At 42.8% G+C, this 19,467-nt stretch overlaps 1 protein-coding gene across 1 annotated transcript in view; it reads right to left on the minus strand.

The window, feature by feature from the left end:
* LOC144828270 (phospholipase A2 inhibitor gamma subunit B-like) overlaps positions 1-19,036 on the minus strand; it is a 91,669-nt gene extending 72,633 nt beyond the window's left edge. Inside the window, exon 1 of the mRNA XM_078686349.1 lies at positions 18,859-19,036. Within this exon, the coding sequence (XP_078542475.1) occupies positions 18,859-19,021 (163 nt within the window). The 5' untranslated portion in view covers positions 19,022-19,036. The remainder of the gene's footprint in view (positions 1-18,858) is intronic.
* Positions 19,037-19,467: the final 431 nt, after the last annotated feature.

Below are 19,467 nucleotides of genomic sequence, written 5' to 3' on the forward strand. Positions count from 1 at the left end.
CCCAGAGCAGATAAGGACAGAAATAAGGGTTTAGTATGTGTCTGGTGGTGCATATTGTCCACACAAATGATCCTAGTAACATCTTGCCCCATCACACTTCAGAATTACAAAGAAATGTGCTTCTTTTGCACTTTACAAACTGCTGATAAAGCCTTTATCTGTTCCCCTACATTATTTATGAACAGACATTTGCCAGAATGTATTACCTGACATTTGACCTCTGTCTTTGAAGCACAGCAAATGTTACCAGATAAAACCCAAATTTTTATGTGGAGCCTTCTGGAATATCCTCCAACGGTTTTCTGTGTGACCAAGTGAAAGGTATCCGCTTTAGCTCCACGATTGTTACCTTTGACTAGCATATCCAAGATTGACGACTGAGTGTCCCATCCTCTTATCAATTTACTTGTGACAACATATAAAAGGTGTGATTCAAGGCAGATAGTCACAATACACAACTGCCAAAGTTTTAATTATAAGGGACCGCTATTAGAATTCTTCACTTGGCCCTTCATGATCCTGTCCCTTGGCACAATTTCGGCACCCATTTGAACTATTACCTGTCCTTGAGACAGCTTCAGGAAGCAATCTACTTCCAGTTACTTTTGGTCTTGATGTTACTTTTTAATGTGTTTTCCTGAGGAAGGCTGCACGGTAGCCGAAACGCGTGTCGATACCTCCAAGAACCAGCTCCTCATTTTTTGTATTCAATTTCATATTTTTTTTTTTTTCAGTGTGGCTAAGCATTTGTACATGTGTATTGTTTCCATGTTTTATGACATCTATTATATTGTAATGAATATGCGAGGCTGTCCAGCATGATTATTTGAATAGTGCAGAGAATAACAAAGATTAAAGACTCACTTTTCTTCCCTAATCGAATCTAACAAACAAATGGAAATGAACTCTCTACCAAAGTTCAAAACATCTTGAGATCCCCCTCGCTCAAGTGAGTTGAGAAACCCTGTAGGTGTTTAAAAGATCCCTCACCCCCTAAAGCAAGTTAGTGGCATGCTCTGTCACAGAGTTCCTGCTCCTGGGTGCGCTGTGACACCTGAATGTCAGGACAGCAGGTTTTTCCAGACTTTTGTAAGGATCAGATTACCTCAAGGTTTCCCACCCCTGAAGACAATTTTAATAATGGAAACTTTGGGTAAGATTAAAAATATAGTTGGATATGATGTGAGGTGGTGATGAACTCCCACATCCTCAGTCTACATGTTTCAGCCATCTAATAAAGCGCACACAGGGTCAGTGTGGCTTTCTTCAGGACTGAGTGACCCTATCACTAGTGTGTCATTCTTAATCGGTGAACGCATTCACGCTAAGACATGCGGTACATACGATTTCTTCTATCACTCTGTGTGAATAAAATAAGTGGGACATTTTTGGGGTTATTTGGTGTCTGTTTGTGATGCTAAATATGGACAAAGCCAGTGTAGCGCTCATATGCCATGCTCTCAGTTCCAAACACGCTGGAACCTATACATTATAATCAGGAACTTTTAGTGATTGTTTGTCAGCCCACAATATTGGCCTTCATGCAGTAAGCATTGGTTTAATGCATAAACTGGTATAGTTATTCTTCATTCAAGATTATCAGCAATGGCTGACTAGTTACACCCACTCCCAGCATAGAACTCCCTGGGATAGATGACTGTGCAAACAGTTGTTTCCAGCTGTGTACTGACACTGCGGGCACAGATGGTCTATCCAATGGCTATTCACACTAGCCACTTGCTACCACTCATACATACATATCTCCAGGTCCGGCTGGTGAAGCATGCTTACACCCTTGACATTTTAAATGCATATAATATAAGGTCCTTGGTAAAGAGCATGCTGTGGCTACCATATGGGAACTAGGGGCTCAGATGAAGCTAGATCTTACACCAGCTTGATCCTTTGAAACTGTTCTGCTATGTCACTTGACTTGCTTTAGAGAAGCCTGGGAGAAGTTGGATTTCAAAATTATGTTGTGTTCTTCATGGAAATAAACTTCAAATAAAACATGAAATGTGTTTTCTCGTGACCATGGATGAGAGTGTAGATCAGCTCATGTTAAAATGAAAATCACACTTGAACCGTGTCACTGTCACTGGATTCAAGCAGAATTCTTGGACTTTTCTTTTTCAATTCCTAAAAATCTGAAATCTGCTCTCATGCAGCTAGTCAACATACTTGTGTAGGTTTCCAGTTTTCAAGGACTCACGCTCACAGTTTTAAAAAGAAATGAAAGGTATGAAGTAAATATGAAAATATAGAATAAAGAATAAAGCTGATTATTCCAAGATGTTCTATTAAAAGGTAGCATCTCTCTTCTTTTGACCACTTGCTAATCAATGAAGCTCCCTCCCAATAGTGCAGAGGTGAAATAAGTCACTTCTAGAAGATTTTTCTTCTACAGAGAAGCTGCGGGTGAAGCATGGTTCAAAGAATGCACTGTAGGTGATTGTGCATTTCCTTCTGAGACACACTGAAACACCAGTGCTAGGGGCAAGGCGTCAGGCCATTTAAGACCTGTACTGGCTTGGATCTTGGCTAGCTTGAGTTTCAACGTGCCATTGTAGCACTCTACTAATCCAGCTGATTGGGGGTGATTTGCAGCGTGGAACTTCTGGTGTATGCCTAGACACTCACACACTCTCTTCATCACGCGTCCTACGAATTCACTTCCATTATCACTCCAGACAATTCTAGGCATACCAAATCTAGGGAAGAACTCTTTGACAAGGGCTTTGGCAGTTGTCAAGGCGGTATTGTCCTTAAGGGGGTACGCTTCCACCCACCTGGAAAAGGCGCAAACAACAACGAGCACATACGTTAGGGGTTGGCCTAACGGCTAATGCGGTCGACCTCGGACCTGGGGATCTGGGTTCGAGTCTCGGTAACGACGCCAAAAACCCCCTGTGATTCTGGGCAAATCACTTAATCTCCCCGTGCCTAAAAAATGAAAGTGTGTCCTCATGTAACGTAACTGGTGCTATGTAAAGCGTTCTGATAACTGATTCGGTTCGGTTCTAGTTCGCGCTATATAAAACTCCGGGAGAAAAAAAAAAAAAAAGAGAGAGCACTGTAGAAAGAGGTTATGGTGACATTGCTGGTTCAGTTATTTCTCTGTTGCCAGCAACCAACCTTCATCTTACAGTCAACTTTCAGGCACAAATATGTTGGTGATCATCTATTGGTCTCCATGACAACAGCTATCCTGAAGATGATTGTAATCATTCTTCCAATGCTCCTTTTACATTGTGTATGATCAATATTGGAAACACAATCCTCATAATGTTAATAATAATTAACATTCCTTAAAGCAATCCAAAGGTCCTCGGTTTCTATTAGGTAATTAGGTTGCGTTTTCATAGGAAGGCTAGCAGGACAGCCCCAAGGTACAGAACTGAAAACCTTAGCAAGGGCCAGCCTGGGTGAACTGCAAGCAGAACCATAGGGACAGTTCCATACCCCCTAAAGAATACAAGTCATTTCAATGAATTTTACCTACAGCCTCTCCTAGAGTTTTTGTTTAATGAGGGGTCCCTGGCATTTACAGGCTGTCCAAAACTGAGCTAAAGCATGAACAATAGAAGGAAAGACAGGAACAAGGAAAAAGGGCAATGATATGTTAGAAGATAAAGACAGCCGGGGACATTTAAAATTAAAGTAGATTTCTTGAGCGAATTAAGCTCTGTCTTGATCATTACTCTCTTAATGTACAAGTTTATGACCCTCTTACCTCCAGTTATCAGTGCCTGGAGCATGACCACAGCTGCAAGGAAGGCCCTCATGGTGCTAGCGGAGTAAAGATTAGGGGATGGAGTCTCTGACCTGGATCACTTGCTGGGTCTTCTGCTCAGCTCATGCTCAGGGCATTCATTTACACTCTCAGAGAAGGGGTGGGGCACAGGACTCCTGAGTTATATTCACAAGATGTGCCTGAACTCTTTGTGTGTGACTAGGAGCACTTCCCTGGTTCTGGCATCACGCCTTAGAAATAAATTGAAATAAACTGTAGGAAATGATTACGGCATATTTATTCAGTAAATACCAAGTTGTACGGGGGCCATGATTATAAGTGCTGAGCGCAATTCCAATCCAACAAACAGATATAAATATGTGCAGGAGTCATATTTATGAATAATCAACTTAGGGGTATTTACCCAGTGGGGGAGTATTTTCTACCTCAATCAATCAATCAGTCAATCAATCAACAGGCATTGATAAAGTACAGCATATTACCTGTAAGGGTCTTGAGGTATTAGAGAGATTGACTGCTGAGTGGTTGTTGCTCATTTGCACATCCATATCTTTTCTGAATTGCTGGAGTGACGGAGTGTTCCACAGGTGCAGGGGAAGGTTTTTCCATTTCTTGACCACCAGGTGCGATAAAGAGCAACCTCTGTTATTACTTCAGCAGATCCGGGGGCTGTCTGCGAAGAATAGGAAGCCATTTATAAGGTATCTGTGTGGCTGGTGGAAGAAAAGGTGGTTTCTGAAGTATGCTGATCCTTCGTTGTGCAGCAATTTGTATGAGTGGGACAGCATCTTGAACTGGCATCTTTTCTTGATCTGGAGCCAGTGTCATTTCTTGAGGTGGAGTGTGATTTGGGACGTGCAGTGATTCCTATGTTGAGCGTATTTTCATAGTCCAGCTTTCGAGTGACAAAGACCTGTGTGAATGTCCTTCTGGTGTCGAATGGGAGCCAACTGAAGATCATGCAGAGTATGAGAGGGGCGTGGAAGCAGGCGGATCAGACTGCAGCTTCTTCATAGCTTTCTGTCAGTATGATGCAGAGGAATCCAGGCCAGGTCTGTCAGGGCAGGGGTAGGCTGACTTCCATGGGCCACCATGCATTAATCCATGGAGAGGTGTTGTTCCTAAGGATGAGGACTTCTGTCTTGTCTGTGTTGAGTTTGAGACAGTCGTCCTTCATCTAGTCAGCACTGTACATCATGCATCTGTGGAAGCTGGCTCCGGTGGTGGAGGGGTCTTAGGACAGTAAGGGGATGAGCTAGTTGTGGTCAGTGTAGGAGGTAATGTTGAATCAGAGCAATCTGATGGTGTAGGCTAGCGGGGTCATGTAGGTGTTGAAGATGGTGGGACTGAGAGATGATTCTCAGGGGACTCAACAGATGACCTTCTTGGGCTCCGATGTGAATGCTGTGAGATGGATCCTCTGCGTTCTTCCGATGAGGTATGAGGCGATCCAATGTGGTGGAGTCTGTTGATCAGGATGTGAAGGGAGATGGTGTCAAAAGTAACTAACAGGCCCAGGTTGATGAGGGCTGCCATTTCACCATGGTCCAGGAGGGCCCTGATGTCATCGGTGGCTGTAATCAGGGCTGTGGTAGCTGTGGTTGCATAGGGTAATTATTGCACTTCTGCTAATTTTTTAAGGCAAAATGTCCCAAGAACAAGCAACGATAAAGATTTTGGGCTCATAAATACTGTGTCTACGTGTGTGGCTACAATACAAGGACCAACTCCAGGATAGAGATGTATTTATCACACCCAGAAAGTACTGCACCCTGGATATCTTTGTATGGTTATTATTTTGTGTGGTAAATACCTCATCCCATTCCATCATACTGTCTGTAGTGCTTCCTTCTAGATATGCTGCAGATTCTTCTTTTTGTATATTATCTCATTCATAAATACATACCTTTGAGTAAATCTGCTAATTGGAATTCTACAATCTGTAACCTGAGGCTCACTAAATCATTGCCCATCTTATTAACTTCAGAAACACACTGCGTAGTGCACAGCTAACACATGTTTTACCTCTTTCTGGCATTCAGACCTGGGGTGATTCAGAGCTGTGAATGAATTCTTTATAGAAGTTACATGTATATTCTCAGTTACGAAAAAATTAAAACTCTTTGAAGGTGGTTACCAGCCATTTGCCCCCCCCACACACACACATCCATGCTCCGTGTGCCAGGCACCACTAGGCGATGCACAATGTTCCAGGGCCTAAGCTCAAGCTACAGTAGATAAAAGCATGGTGGTCCTATCCTAATCGGGCAGATTGGGACCACCATCATAATAAGAGCCACTATTAACAGTGACTCGAGTCAGGAATTTCTCTGAATTTCGCACCACTATCCCCATGGAATCAGTGAGGGATGTCGGTGCATGGCATTTGTAGATCCCATCCCCTGTTTTTAAACTGGGGCAATAATAGATTCCAACCAAGATTTGGGCTGGTGAAGTTGCTATATGCATTCAGGGCATTGGTCACAATGGAAGCCAACAAGTCTACATGTTACTAGCATAAATCTATTGGGTTATCATTAGGTCTGAAGATTTCGCAGAGGGGCACTCGTGTATAGCTCTGACTACCTCAATGAAAGACCAGCTTCTGAAGACGTGTAACATGGATGAAAGATTGGATATTCTTTAACTGTATTTTCTTTACATATTCTTCTTATTGGATGGAGAATTTCGGAAGCTCTAATATTAACCCGAAACTGATATTGGATAAACCTAGGACCTTGAATGACAAACATATTCTCAAATGTTTTATGCCCTGAATAAGTCCATCTCCATGTGGATGAAATGCGTTGGCTAGTTTTCATTGGCACATATATATATGAGGCACAATAATATTTGCTACAAGCACCCCAGGTGTCTTAGCCTAAACATTATTATTAAAACTAAGGAACCAAATTCACACCTTCAGGCAGCCGTGGCTCTAAAACACACAACCAACACCTGCAATGAAAAGCAAATCTACTAGGCACATGACCTGCCTGTGCAGATAAGAGCGATGGGGCAGGGTGAGGGGGACTCGAAAGATGACAAGGGAAAATTAAATACATTTTCCATCGTCTTTGTCTGTCGACTCTCACCCACTCCTGTCCCCTCAATGCAATAGGCTTCTGAATAAAAAGCTGTAATTAGCTGAATGATGATTTATTCGTCTAAAGTTGCATTTGTAGTGCCAATTATTTGGCACACACTGGCACACACTGGGCCTTTTTATTTGGGTTTATTTATTAATAACCTTTATTGCTCAAACACCTTAGTATTGTTAATATTGTGCGATGCAATGCTTTTTTTCAAATTGCAAAGATTTGCAGCCTCTAGGCCTGGATACAATGTGAATGAATGAATTAATATAGCTTTATTCGGCTCATAAAAAACCATAAAAGCACAGTTTTTCAATAACACATCACAATTATTATAAACTATTCGTAAATAGAACTAATTAAAAAAGTTAAGAGGACCGGCTTGCTTGAATCCAGTGGCAAAGTGAGCAAGGGACTCACGTCTGAGCATACCCTGCCACACTTATGGCGGCCGGGCTGATGACGTCTGTAATGCCAGAAACTGGTCCTCGGAAGCTTGTTTCCGGTCCAGGGAAGGCATGGCTTGGCAGTTCGGGCTGGACTGTTCCCATGAGGCACAGGGTCAGACTGATTTGCATATAGTCATGTCTGAACTGGGGTGGCAGACTGGACTAAAGAACGGTGATGGATTAAACCCAGATCTTTTGACTGGGTGTGAGTGTTTGATTGGTTCAGATGCTCCATCCATCACCACCCCCTTTTGTACCGCATGTGGTGCATACAACACTAAAACTTAAATGAGTAAACCAAGAGCAATGACAGATGGGGGCCGCCCAGGAATCAGAGGAACCCTTTGAAGTTTTTGTATGAATCACTGCCTTCCATCTGAGGGTTTGTAGACATAGATTGCCTCCTTGGAGTTTGTTCTTCCGCATTTATCCCACACATTTGACTGCTTAGTTTGCCCTGTCACCCCATAGCTGGAGATGTCTCGTAGTGATGGTCCAGTGATGTGTCTGGGAACTGATGGCTCAAAATGCCAGATCGCGAACGTAGCCACCATTTTTTTGTTTCTTGTCCTCTCCCTCGGTCCATTGGACTTCATCCTGCCGACCCTCAGACATTGCTCCTTGGCTGGACAGCCTTATCTCTTATCTCTTTCTCCCCTCCTAGGCCCCCTTCTCTCCTGTCACCCATATCCTCTCCCTCCCCTCCCTCTCTCTACCAACTTGGAGGTCCTATTTCTCTGTTCACTCCGTTGAAAATTAATATACAATTGTTTTTAGCCTAATCAGTGTGAAAATTGAACCCTGAGTGACAGTCAGTCAGTCAAATATCTTTATTTCGGTTAATAAAAACCATAAAAAGCAGTACAAAAATAATTATTACACATGTTAAAATTATACAAATGTGTACATGACTGCCTGAGTGAATTTACTATTTTGCATAATTACAACTCTAAGCACTAGTATATGTAGTAGTTCTTTGTACTTAATATCACTATTTTGTGATTCTGAGCTTTCCAGTTTGCAGCTTTTTCCTGAGTGATTCAATCGAACCTTCATATTTTACTTTTTGTGTAAACCATTATTCTTTAATTTCATCATTGTTCTACTTCCTCATACCATAACAAGCTTACTTAATGTCTTCATTTAAATCCCGTTTTACAGCCTCATTCCATCGATGCAGGCCGCGCACTCCAATGCGGCTCTGCATCTCTACCTTTATTTATTTCGGATTTCATCTGCAAGTAGTTATTGTTTTACAAACTTATTCATTAAAAAAGGGGGGTTTTAGCAGGAAATCCTCATTTTACTGGCCTTTTCAACATTCTATAACTACATTTATTATAATAAGAGAGGAATTATTCTCTTGACATTCCTTCATCTATAACCTTGTCACTATTATTAAGGGAAATCCTCCCTAATTATCTCTCATTAAAGGGCTTTACCACTTTTTATAAGTTAACATTTCCTATATACCATGTCTGACTCTGACTCAGACAAGGATTCTGCCCCTACCCCTAACATAGATGTTAGAACTGGGATTTCTGGTTGGCTAAGGCTTTCGCCAAAGCCAGGCAGAAACAACCACTCTAGTCAGGGCAAGGGAGTCACTCGCCAAGATAACCCCTGCTCACCCCCTTGGTAGCTTGGCACGAGCCATCAGGCTTATCCCGGAGGCAATGTGTAAAGCATTTGCGCACGCACCCACCAGCAACAACATCCAAGGCCCCCCACAAAAGTAACTCCACACAAGGTTATATCAAAAATAGCCTTTGTATTATCACAACACATCAGAATAATAATCACAGGATGTACATTGTGCCAACTGGCACGGGCAATATTTACAAGGGATTATGTACACCTGACAGGGCCACATGGACCACTGTCAGCATCGCCACTTGGTAAAGTAATAGTACATTAGATACATTTGTGAAAGTAAGATAGGCCATAAAACGTACAACCAGTAAACACTGGTAATCACTGCACTTTCAACAGTCTGTGCCATGAAATCCATCATACACAGTATCCCACTAGTCTAACTACATTAGACCCTCACCACCTAAGTAAAACCTTACACTAGGGGCGTAAATCACACAGGGAAGTACAATCTCCCTAACATACCTAAGCAGGTAAAAAAAAACTCCTATGCATAAGCCATGTCTAGAGGTATAAGAACACCCAAAGCATTAGCACATAAATCACATTTAGCACATAACTCACATCAAGGTCCAGGTTGCGCCACTGTGCCAAAACCTAAACGTTACAGCTGCCCACTACTTGCTGGGCAGCTGAGGACAAGAACAGGGCCTAAACACTGCAGCTGGCACTAAGTGCTGCGCAGCTGGGGAAGGCCAAAGTAGGGCAAAGGAGTGCGACTCACTCCTGAGTCCAAAGACATGTCCCTAGAAAGAAAATACCTAAACGGTGCAGCTGCCCACTATTTGCTGGGCAGCCGTGGATCAAAACTGCGACATGGGCTCTCACTAGGCCTCTGGAAGAAAGACTGCGCAGAAGGTTGGAGCCCTCTGGCTCTAGAAATACATATTGCGCATTTTGGAGCCCTCTGGCTCTAAAACAACTGTGTGCACGGGAGCACTCTGGCTCCTTAAAGAAATAAATGCCCCCATCGTTGGAGCCACGGGGCTCAGCACGGGCTCCTCTGCCCCTTTAAATCAATAATGTGCCTCGGGAGCCATCTAGGCTCAAAAACAAATAGGTGTAGGCTGGAGCCACACGGGGCTTGGTAAAAACGTTGGGGTGGCACACTGCCATCCGGCGCCGCCCTAAATGCACCACCGTCACTGTGCCTTACTCTGGCACCAACACACGAACCCCACTCACGAGTATGTTGTGCGGGTGGGGACTCCTCCGGTCTCCTCCTCGCTGGAGGACCAGCAGCACTTGTTTTGCAGCGCGGGACTTCCCTTCCACTCATGAGAACCCTGCATTGCCAATGGCGACCTCTGCTGCCATCCTGCTTCACCCGGACTCCCTCCTGGTGGGGCCCCGCGACTCTGTACCGGCACTCGAGGAGGCAGGGTAGGCTCCCGATCTCCTCGCTTGAAGACTTCTCCTACTGCTTCCGGCGGCGGTGGCGGGCAGCCAATCCTAGAGCGGCGGCGGGTGGGACTTCCTGGAAGCAAGCGGAAGTCTCACCCCGCTCCAGGCGCCCAGCCGCCTGACTTCCAGGTTTGCTGCTGTAGCGGCGCCGGCATCACTTTCGGGGGCAATAATGAGTGGTAGGCACCCTCGATAAACAAACAAACAGTAGAAGCGCGGTGGGCACCCGCTAAGGCTCCCAGAAATAGAGTGGTACCCTTAAAGAATTAAATAGGCGGGGAGGGCACCCCCTGAGGGAAGACGACAGCGATCTGCCCATAAACGCAACAATAAAGCACCTGCTAGGCGCTGGGGCACAACAACTACAAAATCCCCCAAAGAAGGATCCCCAGAGCAAAGGGTCCTAGCAGTCCTGGGCATCAGGAGGGGCAATGCAGGGCCCAGGGGCCAGAACACCGGGCACTCCAGCAAGGAGACAGCCCCCATGGTTGTCCCTCCTGGGTCCCACCAGCAGCAAGCCCCTGGTAGATTCAAGTCAGGAAACAAGAACCTTTTACATGAGGTCACAGCCTCTTTTTATACACACATTTCCTTTGTCTAAAGGTGCAGGCAAGGGGCGAACCAGATGCAACTGGTTCTGGAGCACTTTGTTTTGCTCAGCCCCTTTGCCTATTCACAGGGTGGGTCAGGGACATTAGACACACCACAGGGGGCGGAGCCAGCATTGTAGAGGGAAGGCCCAGCCCTATTCAGGTCCCAGGTGTACTCCTCCCTGCCATCAACATGCAGATCTCTCCATTCACCAACGGGGCAGACCCATCCTGACTCCTGGAGCCAGGCACACCAGGCAGCTCCTGCCAATCACAAGCCAGACAGTCAAATCACATTCACTGCACAGACAGGCCAACTTCTAGAAGTGGCACTTCCACACTAGACACAATAAATCCGCGCACATCATCTCGCAGCATTTAATCACACAAGTCCGCACATACCAAACTCAACCCTGCACTCCCCACACATCAGGAACTATCATGGACACACATATCCCCCATGCATTCCTATGGGAGGGCAGGCCAATCTCACACACGCACTCAGAGAGCGCACGCACTTTACACTGCGCCACAGTGCTAAAGTGCGCAAAGACCAAAAATCACTATACTTATCTCAGAGTTCAATGCAAAAAGTTCAGGGGTGAACCTGCCAGAAGGGCCAAGTCCAACGAAGCCCTGCAAAAAATCCTTCATAAGGAATTGAGGTCCTGCATGTTGGAGACTTTAAGTCAGATCATATCCTCTAAAAGGTCACTCCCTGGTGAGGACGAAATCTCAGACAAGATCACTGAATTAAGGGGTAAAAGGGTTAAGAAAAGTTAAATCATTGATAAGAGCAATATAGGAGGTCCAAACACCTAATCAATTCAGGGAGGTCTTAGCACCTCACCTTCTAATGGAGGTCCTCGCACCTCGAACTCCCAAGGTGTCCCTAGCGGCACAACTTATCTGGGTGTCCTTGGCAGCACAAAACATCTGGGTATCCCTAGCGGCACAAAATATCATAATGCTCTTTACAATATGGGAGATAACGGATCTAATGATATAGAATCCTCAGACACACCTGACGAGTATGTCCTTGATCTTGATGAAGACGATCAAGAATTTTACAATCCATAGAAGGAGCTCCCATCATCCTCTAAGGACATTATCCTTGACTCCTTAGGGGATGAAATGTTTTCCCCATTAAATCTGAAACACCCAAGAAGTTCCGAGTGGTTCCCTGAGGACCACTTAACAAAATTCATTAAAAAAATGGATAAGAAACCTCTTAGAAAGGGACACTCGTAACATCTGTGGAGCTGAATGCTCTAGACCTTCTACTGAGGATAAAAGCTGATATACCCCCAATTTGGACAGGAAACTCATTAAATTCCTATTCAAACTTGGACGTGATCCAAGATAAGTGATGGAAAAATCCCTGAAATTGTTCCAAGACCATCTTCTCGATGTACTCGGACCATAGGCCAGAATCCTAGATTCCGCAGAAAACAGCCACATCAATGGCACCCCTCTCACCACCAATCTCATCAGGGGATGGAGCCTGAGAGCATTAATTCTACTGGGTAATGCCAACGCTAGCATTAATGCGGAAAGACAAAGAGTCATTTTGACTAAAATGAATCCAAATCTAACTGACATGGCGGATAAAGAACCCACGCAAAACTCAAAAGGTTTACTCTTTGGAGACGACCTCATTAAATCTTTGGGGAAATATGTCTCCACTTTCACCACCCTGGACAAGGCACAGCATAATATGCTAAGTTTTTTTGGTGGGCCAGAAGAAGGGGCCTCTGTTCCGGCTGCTTCAATCGAAGGCCATTTCCAAGATCCTGTGGTTTCGGAAGAGGGTATCAGCAGTACAACGTGCCTCAATTCTACCCCCAGAGAATTAGAGGCCAAAGCATCGGAGGATTTAGATCCTGTGGAACCTTCATCTCAAACAACCCTGCAAGTGAGGACTCTCACTCCTCTCCCTTCTCCTTCCTTTCCCCAAAAAGTGGGTGGCAGACTCAAATACTTCCTTCACAATTGGAGATTGATCACTAAAGATCCTTGGTTCTTAAACACTGTCAATGGGTTTATGATAGATTTGACTCACATACCTTTACAAACTTCTTTCCCAAGAGACGTGCCCCTCTCTCCCCATAATAGAGGTCCCATTAGAACATTTAAGATTTATAAGAACACTCTTTCTTGTAAAAAAAGAAAGACAAAGGTTCGAGGCCTGTTATAAACTTAGGAGAACTAAACAAATATTTGGTTTACAGATACTTCAAGATGGAGGGCTTCCATCTCTTGAGGGATTTACCTCTAGAGAAGGACTGGCTAGTCAAACTAGACCTAAAGGATGCTTAATTCACCATTCCTATGGCCTAATCCCACCAACCCTTTCTTCAATTTGTCTGGAAAAATTACCTTTACCAATTTCAGGCTCTCCCCTTCGGACTCTCCTCTGCCCCTTGGTGCTTCACCAAGGTCATGAGAGCTGTTCCCTCATCTGTAAGAATAAGGGGCATTTGTTTAATCATTTACATAGACGACATTCTTATAATGTCTCAAGATCCTTAACAAGTAGCCAAAGAACTGAAGACTGTGATGGATCACCTTGAAAGTTTAGGATTCATCATAAACAAAGAAAAATCAATTCTATCCCCTTCCAGATCTGTGGGATTCCTAGGATTCACAGTAGACACATTGAAATGTCTCCTTTTACTACCTTCCAAAAAGATTATCAAAATCAGGAAGGAAATAAGACACGTCCTGAAACAGCAAGACTTATCTCTGTGAGAGCGAGCCAGATTTCTGGGTCTCCTCTTCCATCCAAGCCATCTTTCCCGGTCCCCTCAACTATCGGGCCCTCCAAGGGTATAGGCGAGAGCCCTAAGATCTGGCATCTGGTAGGGAGATCGGATCTGTCTGGATCAAGAAGCCAAATCAGAACTAGCCTGGTGGTTTGCGAACCTAGACACGTGGAACGGAAAAGCAATCTCAGGTTTAAAACCAGAGTTTGTTTTAGAATCGGATGCAAACCTTCTTGGGTGGGGAGCTTGCCTTCTCAATCAGAACACTAGTGGTATCTGGTCACAAGAGGAATCATCTCACCACATAAATTATTTAGAACTAACAGCTGGGATTTAGGCCCTCATGAGCTTCAAACACTCTCTCCAGGGGAGGTCAGTCATTCTAAAGATGGACAATATGTCAGCGGTAGCCTATATAAATCGTTTGGGAGGCACCAAATCTGTGGACCTCTCATTTCTAGCAAAGGAACATTCGATGTTCTGTCTGGAACACAAGATCGCTCTCAAAGCGGAATACCTTCCGAGGAAATCGAACATCTCTGCAGGTTGGAACTCAATATTCCTGTTAGATCACAGCAATTGGAAATTGAATGTTTCAGTGTTTAGTACCCTAAACAAGATCTGGGGCCCTCTAGAGTTAGACTTATTTGCGAGCAGACTAACCTTTCAACTGGAGAACAGCTTCAGCTGGATGCCCGGCCTGGGTGCTCTAGCATTCAACGCCTTACTACTGATCCAGCGCCCCTATAGAAAATATGTCATAGTAACACCACCCAACTCTACAATACTCACCATTAATCATAATTCACTCACAAGGCCCATATACTAATTTATAGACATATTTTGAGCAGCTGAATCATGTGACCTAATTAATAAAACCTTATTTACAATTAATATATACATTTATATACATCTGCGGTATACTGACTTTACCATAGTTTAATAATTTTCCATTTATTTAAGCTACACAGGCGATAAGATCAGCTGATGATAACTAAATTCTTTAAATAAAAAGGCCAGCTTGTTTTTTCAAAAACTTATTTATTAACTATTTATTCAAAGAAAAGTGCATTTTATAAGAATCGTTATTATTCATGCAGTATAGTTTGAGGAATTGCAAATTAGTTAGACAGTAGTCAAGCAGAATCAAATAGCATGTTTAAAGAAGAATAAACAGTTTTCCATCACCTAAACCCTATTTCCCTGTCTAAAACTCACTTCGCCTAATTTAAAATTGTAAAGTCATATAGCTCTATTAATTGTTACGTGCTCTAAAGAAGTCCGTCAGCACGTCACGCCCATCTGGATTTGGAAAGCGAGAAGCGCCCTCCCTCCAAAGAGGTCAGTTTATATACCTTTTCTAACTAACTAATCTAAGTATAAAGAATACTTTTCTCAATTATCCAAAACGCTGATTGGCTGTCAGACGACAGAACACATTAAGTCATCACATTTTCGAAGCCCAGTTCCGAATCTCTCTTAGAGTCTATTGTCCTTTATTCTCGTGTCACGTAGCTTCCTTCAATTTGCAACAACTGAAAATGTTTTGTCCGTGACTTCCTTAGCATGACAATTTCTCTGCCGGTTCCTGACCTTGGTCAAGCCGACCAAGAGTACGAATAGATCTTTCATTCAATTAAGTTTATATTTTCATCTTTTTAAAACACAGCAGAAACTTTCAACTCTGGGCTCTTGCTTTCTCTGAGCAGGATTTTGCCAACTGCATAAAATGATGTGCTAGGCCTCAGGCCTCTTTTCCAGTAACTAGTATATAAACAAACACAAAATAATAATTAATGCAAGAATTAGAAATCATTCTGTTACCCACCCACCTTAACTAATTATTAACCCATTAGTCTAAGTTACCTAGCAGAAGCAAATAAAGCAACAAACAGATTTGTGCAACATTTAAAACGAAAGACAAAACATGTGCACATATAAATAAGTACATGCCATTAATAAAACAGCCGCATTTAATTCTGACAGCACAATAGACAGGGTTATTTTATTATTTCTCACATGCAAGCACTTTGCACATAATGCACATATATGAGCACACATATTAGTTTCCCGCGTGTAATGATCTGTAAGTTTAATCTAGGTTGATTAGTGTTTTTCACTGCACACATAATTAATATTATTATTCATTATGGAAGTTTAACTTTGCGAGTTGAAATAAATATATTTCTAAATCTCGCTCCATCACTACAATCATGGAAAGGAACCAAGGTGTACGCATTCCCTCCCTTTGCCATGATTCAGAGAGTTCTTCAGATAGTGAGACAGGATCAGTGCTTCCTTGTCCCAATAACTCCCTTTTGGCAATCACAAGCATGGTTCGCCAACACTCGAGAACTAGCTTGCAACCCCCCTTCTTAATTCCTACCCTAGAGAATCTTCTGCAGACGTAGAGGGAGGAGTTCACCCCCTAATTCAGACCAGGAGTTTAACCCTTCTTGCCTGCAGAGTGGGACTTTCGGCGACGGCTGCAACTCTCCTCAGAGAGTCTTGGGCCCCAGGCACTCACTATAGATATAACAACATATAGACAATCTTGGTATGTTGGTGCCTGGAAAGGAACCTGGATTTCTTGGAAGCACCCATTGTTGACATAGTTAACTTCCTTGTTAAACAATTGGATTGTGGCCTCAGCTATAGAACTATCAATTGCTATAGATAGGCTATTTCTGCTGGTCATGTCCTTGTCAATGGTAAAACGGTCGGTAAAAATGTCATTGTTTGTACAGAGATGAAAAACATTAGTTTAATAAGACCTCCCAAACCTAAATATGAAAGTCTTTGGGATGTCAAACTAATCCTTGATCTTTTCAATAACTGGCCTGTTAATACTCTCCTCAATAGAAAAAATCCTTTCCATTATGCTGGCTACTCTACTACGCCTAAACTCATGCAGAAGGGTCTCCGATGTCAAAGCCCTGGAGATTACGAATAGATCTTATAACATGTTCAGAGTCAAATTTGAGATTTATAGGATAACAAAGACTATGTCTGATTCAATCTTCAATCTTTTACCCACGTTTTGATTTATGTCCAAAACTTTGCGTTATGGACTGCATGAGAGAGTATGATCGCCAAATGTTTGCTCTTCGCCCTCAGGATGTTAACCAATTACTTATATCCTTTGTTAAAACCCACAAAGGAATAACCGCAACCTCTATTGCTAGATGGGTTAAGACTGTTATGAGTTTAGCAGGTATTGACTTAAAGAAATTTCAAGCTCTCCCCCTTAGAGGAATGCTATGGCCAGTAAATCTCTCTGGTCTGGAGGTAAGTTGGATGACATTCTCAAAGCTGCTGACTGGTCAAATGCTAGCACCTTTGCATGTCATTATTGCAAGCCTATTGAACATATGTCTGATGTTGTTTTACAAAGCTACCAAAATGCATAATGGCCTTGGCTTCCATTCCGGCAATAAAACGAATGCGCGTCGGAGGTCGTTCCTTCAAACGTTTGGCGCCACAGCTGTGGAATGCTTTGCCTCTGTCCCTGCGGAAGAACGTTAATCTCTTAGCTTTTAGGAAAGACTTTAAGACTTGGCTTTTTGTACAGTAGGTTTGCCGTCTCCTCCCACTTCTGTGTCCTCTTTGGGATCTAAAGCGCCGGGACACTCTTCGGAGTAGCTGAGCGTTATACAAGACACATACCAACATAACATAACATAACATAACATAACATAATGTTGCCTCCGTTCTTGTAATGAAATTGCGATTCTCATATTAACATGACTAGAGAATCTGGATTTCATTAAAGACACAGAGTTTGACATTATCCCTCCCATTCAACCCCTCAGTGGTCTTACAAAGATTTAATGCTGTTTTTGTTACAGTTTATTACTATGCTTTTTATTAACAGTACTTGTTTCATCTCTTGTTCCTTTTATTTTGACAAGCTTGACACTATTTTTTACATTCAAGAAATATTTACTTCAATCTCTTATAAGATAATGCTCCTTAACTGTGAGTCTTCTGGCCTGTGGTTTTACCTTTGTTCTTCCTTCTCCTTCATCCTGCTCATCAGAAGATCGTTTTGATATTTCAAGTTTCATGAACTTATTTTCCTCCACATTTAAAAGAGGCAGATTGTTGATGGTTCACACCTTTCTGTAGTATTCTGGTATCATATTAATGCATTACATGTTATTTCCCTTTCTACCCCAGCTTGTGGAATGTTGCAAGTATGATGCATTGTGGAATGTTGGGGCTCTGTGGACTGAAGATTTCAGTTGGCATTGGGCTGAGCATCATGTTAGATGTTCCTGGTGGGGCGTTACTACCATCTTGACTACTTTATTATTAATAAACATCTTTACATCATCATCAGCGTGGACATCATCACTACATTATTAATGGCGACGAGGACTAAAAGAATCTACGCGTAAATCAAGATACAAGTGACTTAAGAAACCTCTACATTACGCCTATACAGCAGTTGGCGCAATTTAAAGCTACTAGACATGACGCAGATTTCAGCAAGAAGCCACAACAAACGTGAACTACATGAAACCAATGAAGAAACAAAGGAACATAAAAAGCCAAGAACCATGGAGCCACAAAGAGAAAATCAGCACGCTTTGAAGCCCCACCAGTGTCCCTCAAATCAGACAGCCCTGCCCAAGCGTGTTGTACATAGCTCACATGGACTCTCAACGAACGTAAGCACAATTTTGTTCCTTTTTTTATGTCTGCTTAAAATTAGATGAAACAAATTAGATGAAACCTACGCAAAGACATTTATCTGCGTCATCTGACACAAACTATTAAGTGACTAAACAAATAAATTATTCATGCGAGTTAAGAACCACATAGAGACGCTCCCCAAATACAGTAAACCAATTTAATTAACTCACATTTTCCAAAGTGTTTAGCAGTTAACTAAGTGGCTTCGTGCAGACTTGCAGAGGAAGCCGCGCAGCAGTTTGAACTATGTGCCAATTTAAGAAGTTCCTGCTTAATTATTCATGTGTCAACCTCCACTTCTTAGCGCTTCAATTATTAAGCTATGTTTTGTGTTAAAAAAAAAAAATTTAACAGCCTCCTTCACTGGTCTTTATTTCTATTGCTCGTCAGCAGAAAAGCGCTTTATTTTGTGTAAAGAGATGCTTTATTTATCGAGTAATATGGATCTACCTGTCTTAGTCACGAGACTAACTGTTTTCCTGGAGCCAGTACTTCCGTTGGTGAGGAGCTCCTTTCCTCTCCTTTGCCTGCTTGTTATGATGACGGAATAGAACCTTGCTAGAGGGTTCGGTGAAGGGGACGCGTCATCAATTGTCAGCACGTTAGTTTGCATCCACAGTTCTAACGCATCGTGAGCAGCCCAGATCTACGTAATGTGCGTGCCGCCATTGTGGGTTTTCTGTCTAATCTGGTGTCAATGCTGCTTTGAGAGTATGGGGAGGATAAGCCTTGGAAAGATCGATGGGGCTGCTTTCAAGGAACGAAGGTTGAATAAAAGCAGTTATACAACAAAGTTCAGCACCGTGACCGGACATCATATTTCCGAAAGGTATTTGAACAATGAATGACACATTTTATGGCACACAAGCAACGAGGTCCGTCATTAGCATTCCGATGGGCATGTGAACTATGATCTATCTAAAAAAAAAAATAGAAGAAAAGAAAAGAACAGCACGCAGCAATCGACTGATATATGAAAAGTATATTTAAATGTGTCGTAGCTATACAATCTTTTTCTTTAAACATTAATTTGTTCATGATTTTGTGTTACACTGCCAT

The sequence above is a fragment of the Lissotriton helveticus genome, chromosome 4_1 (genome assembly GCF_964261635.1).
Source record: "Lissotriton helveticus chromosome 4_1, aLisHel1.1, whole genome shotgun sequence".
Taxonomy (NCBI): Eukaryota; Metazoa; Chordata; class Amphibia; order Caudata; family Salamandridae; genus Lissotriton; species Lissotriton helveticus.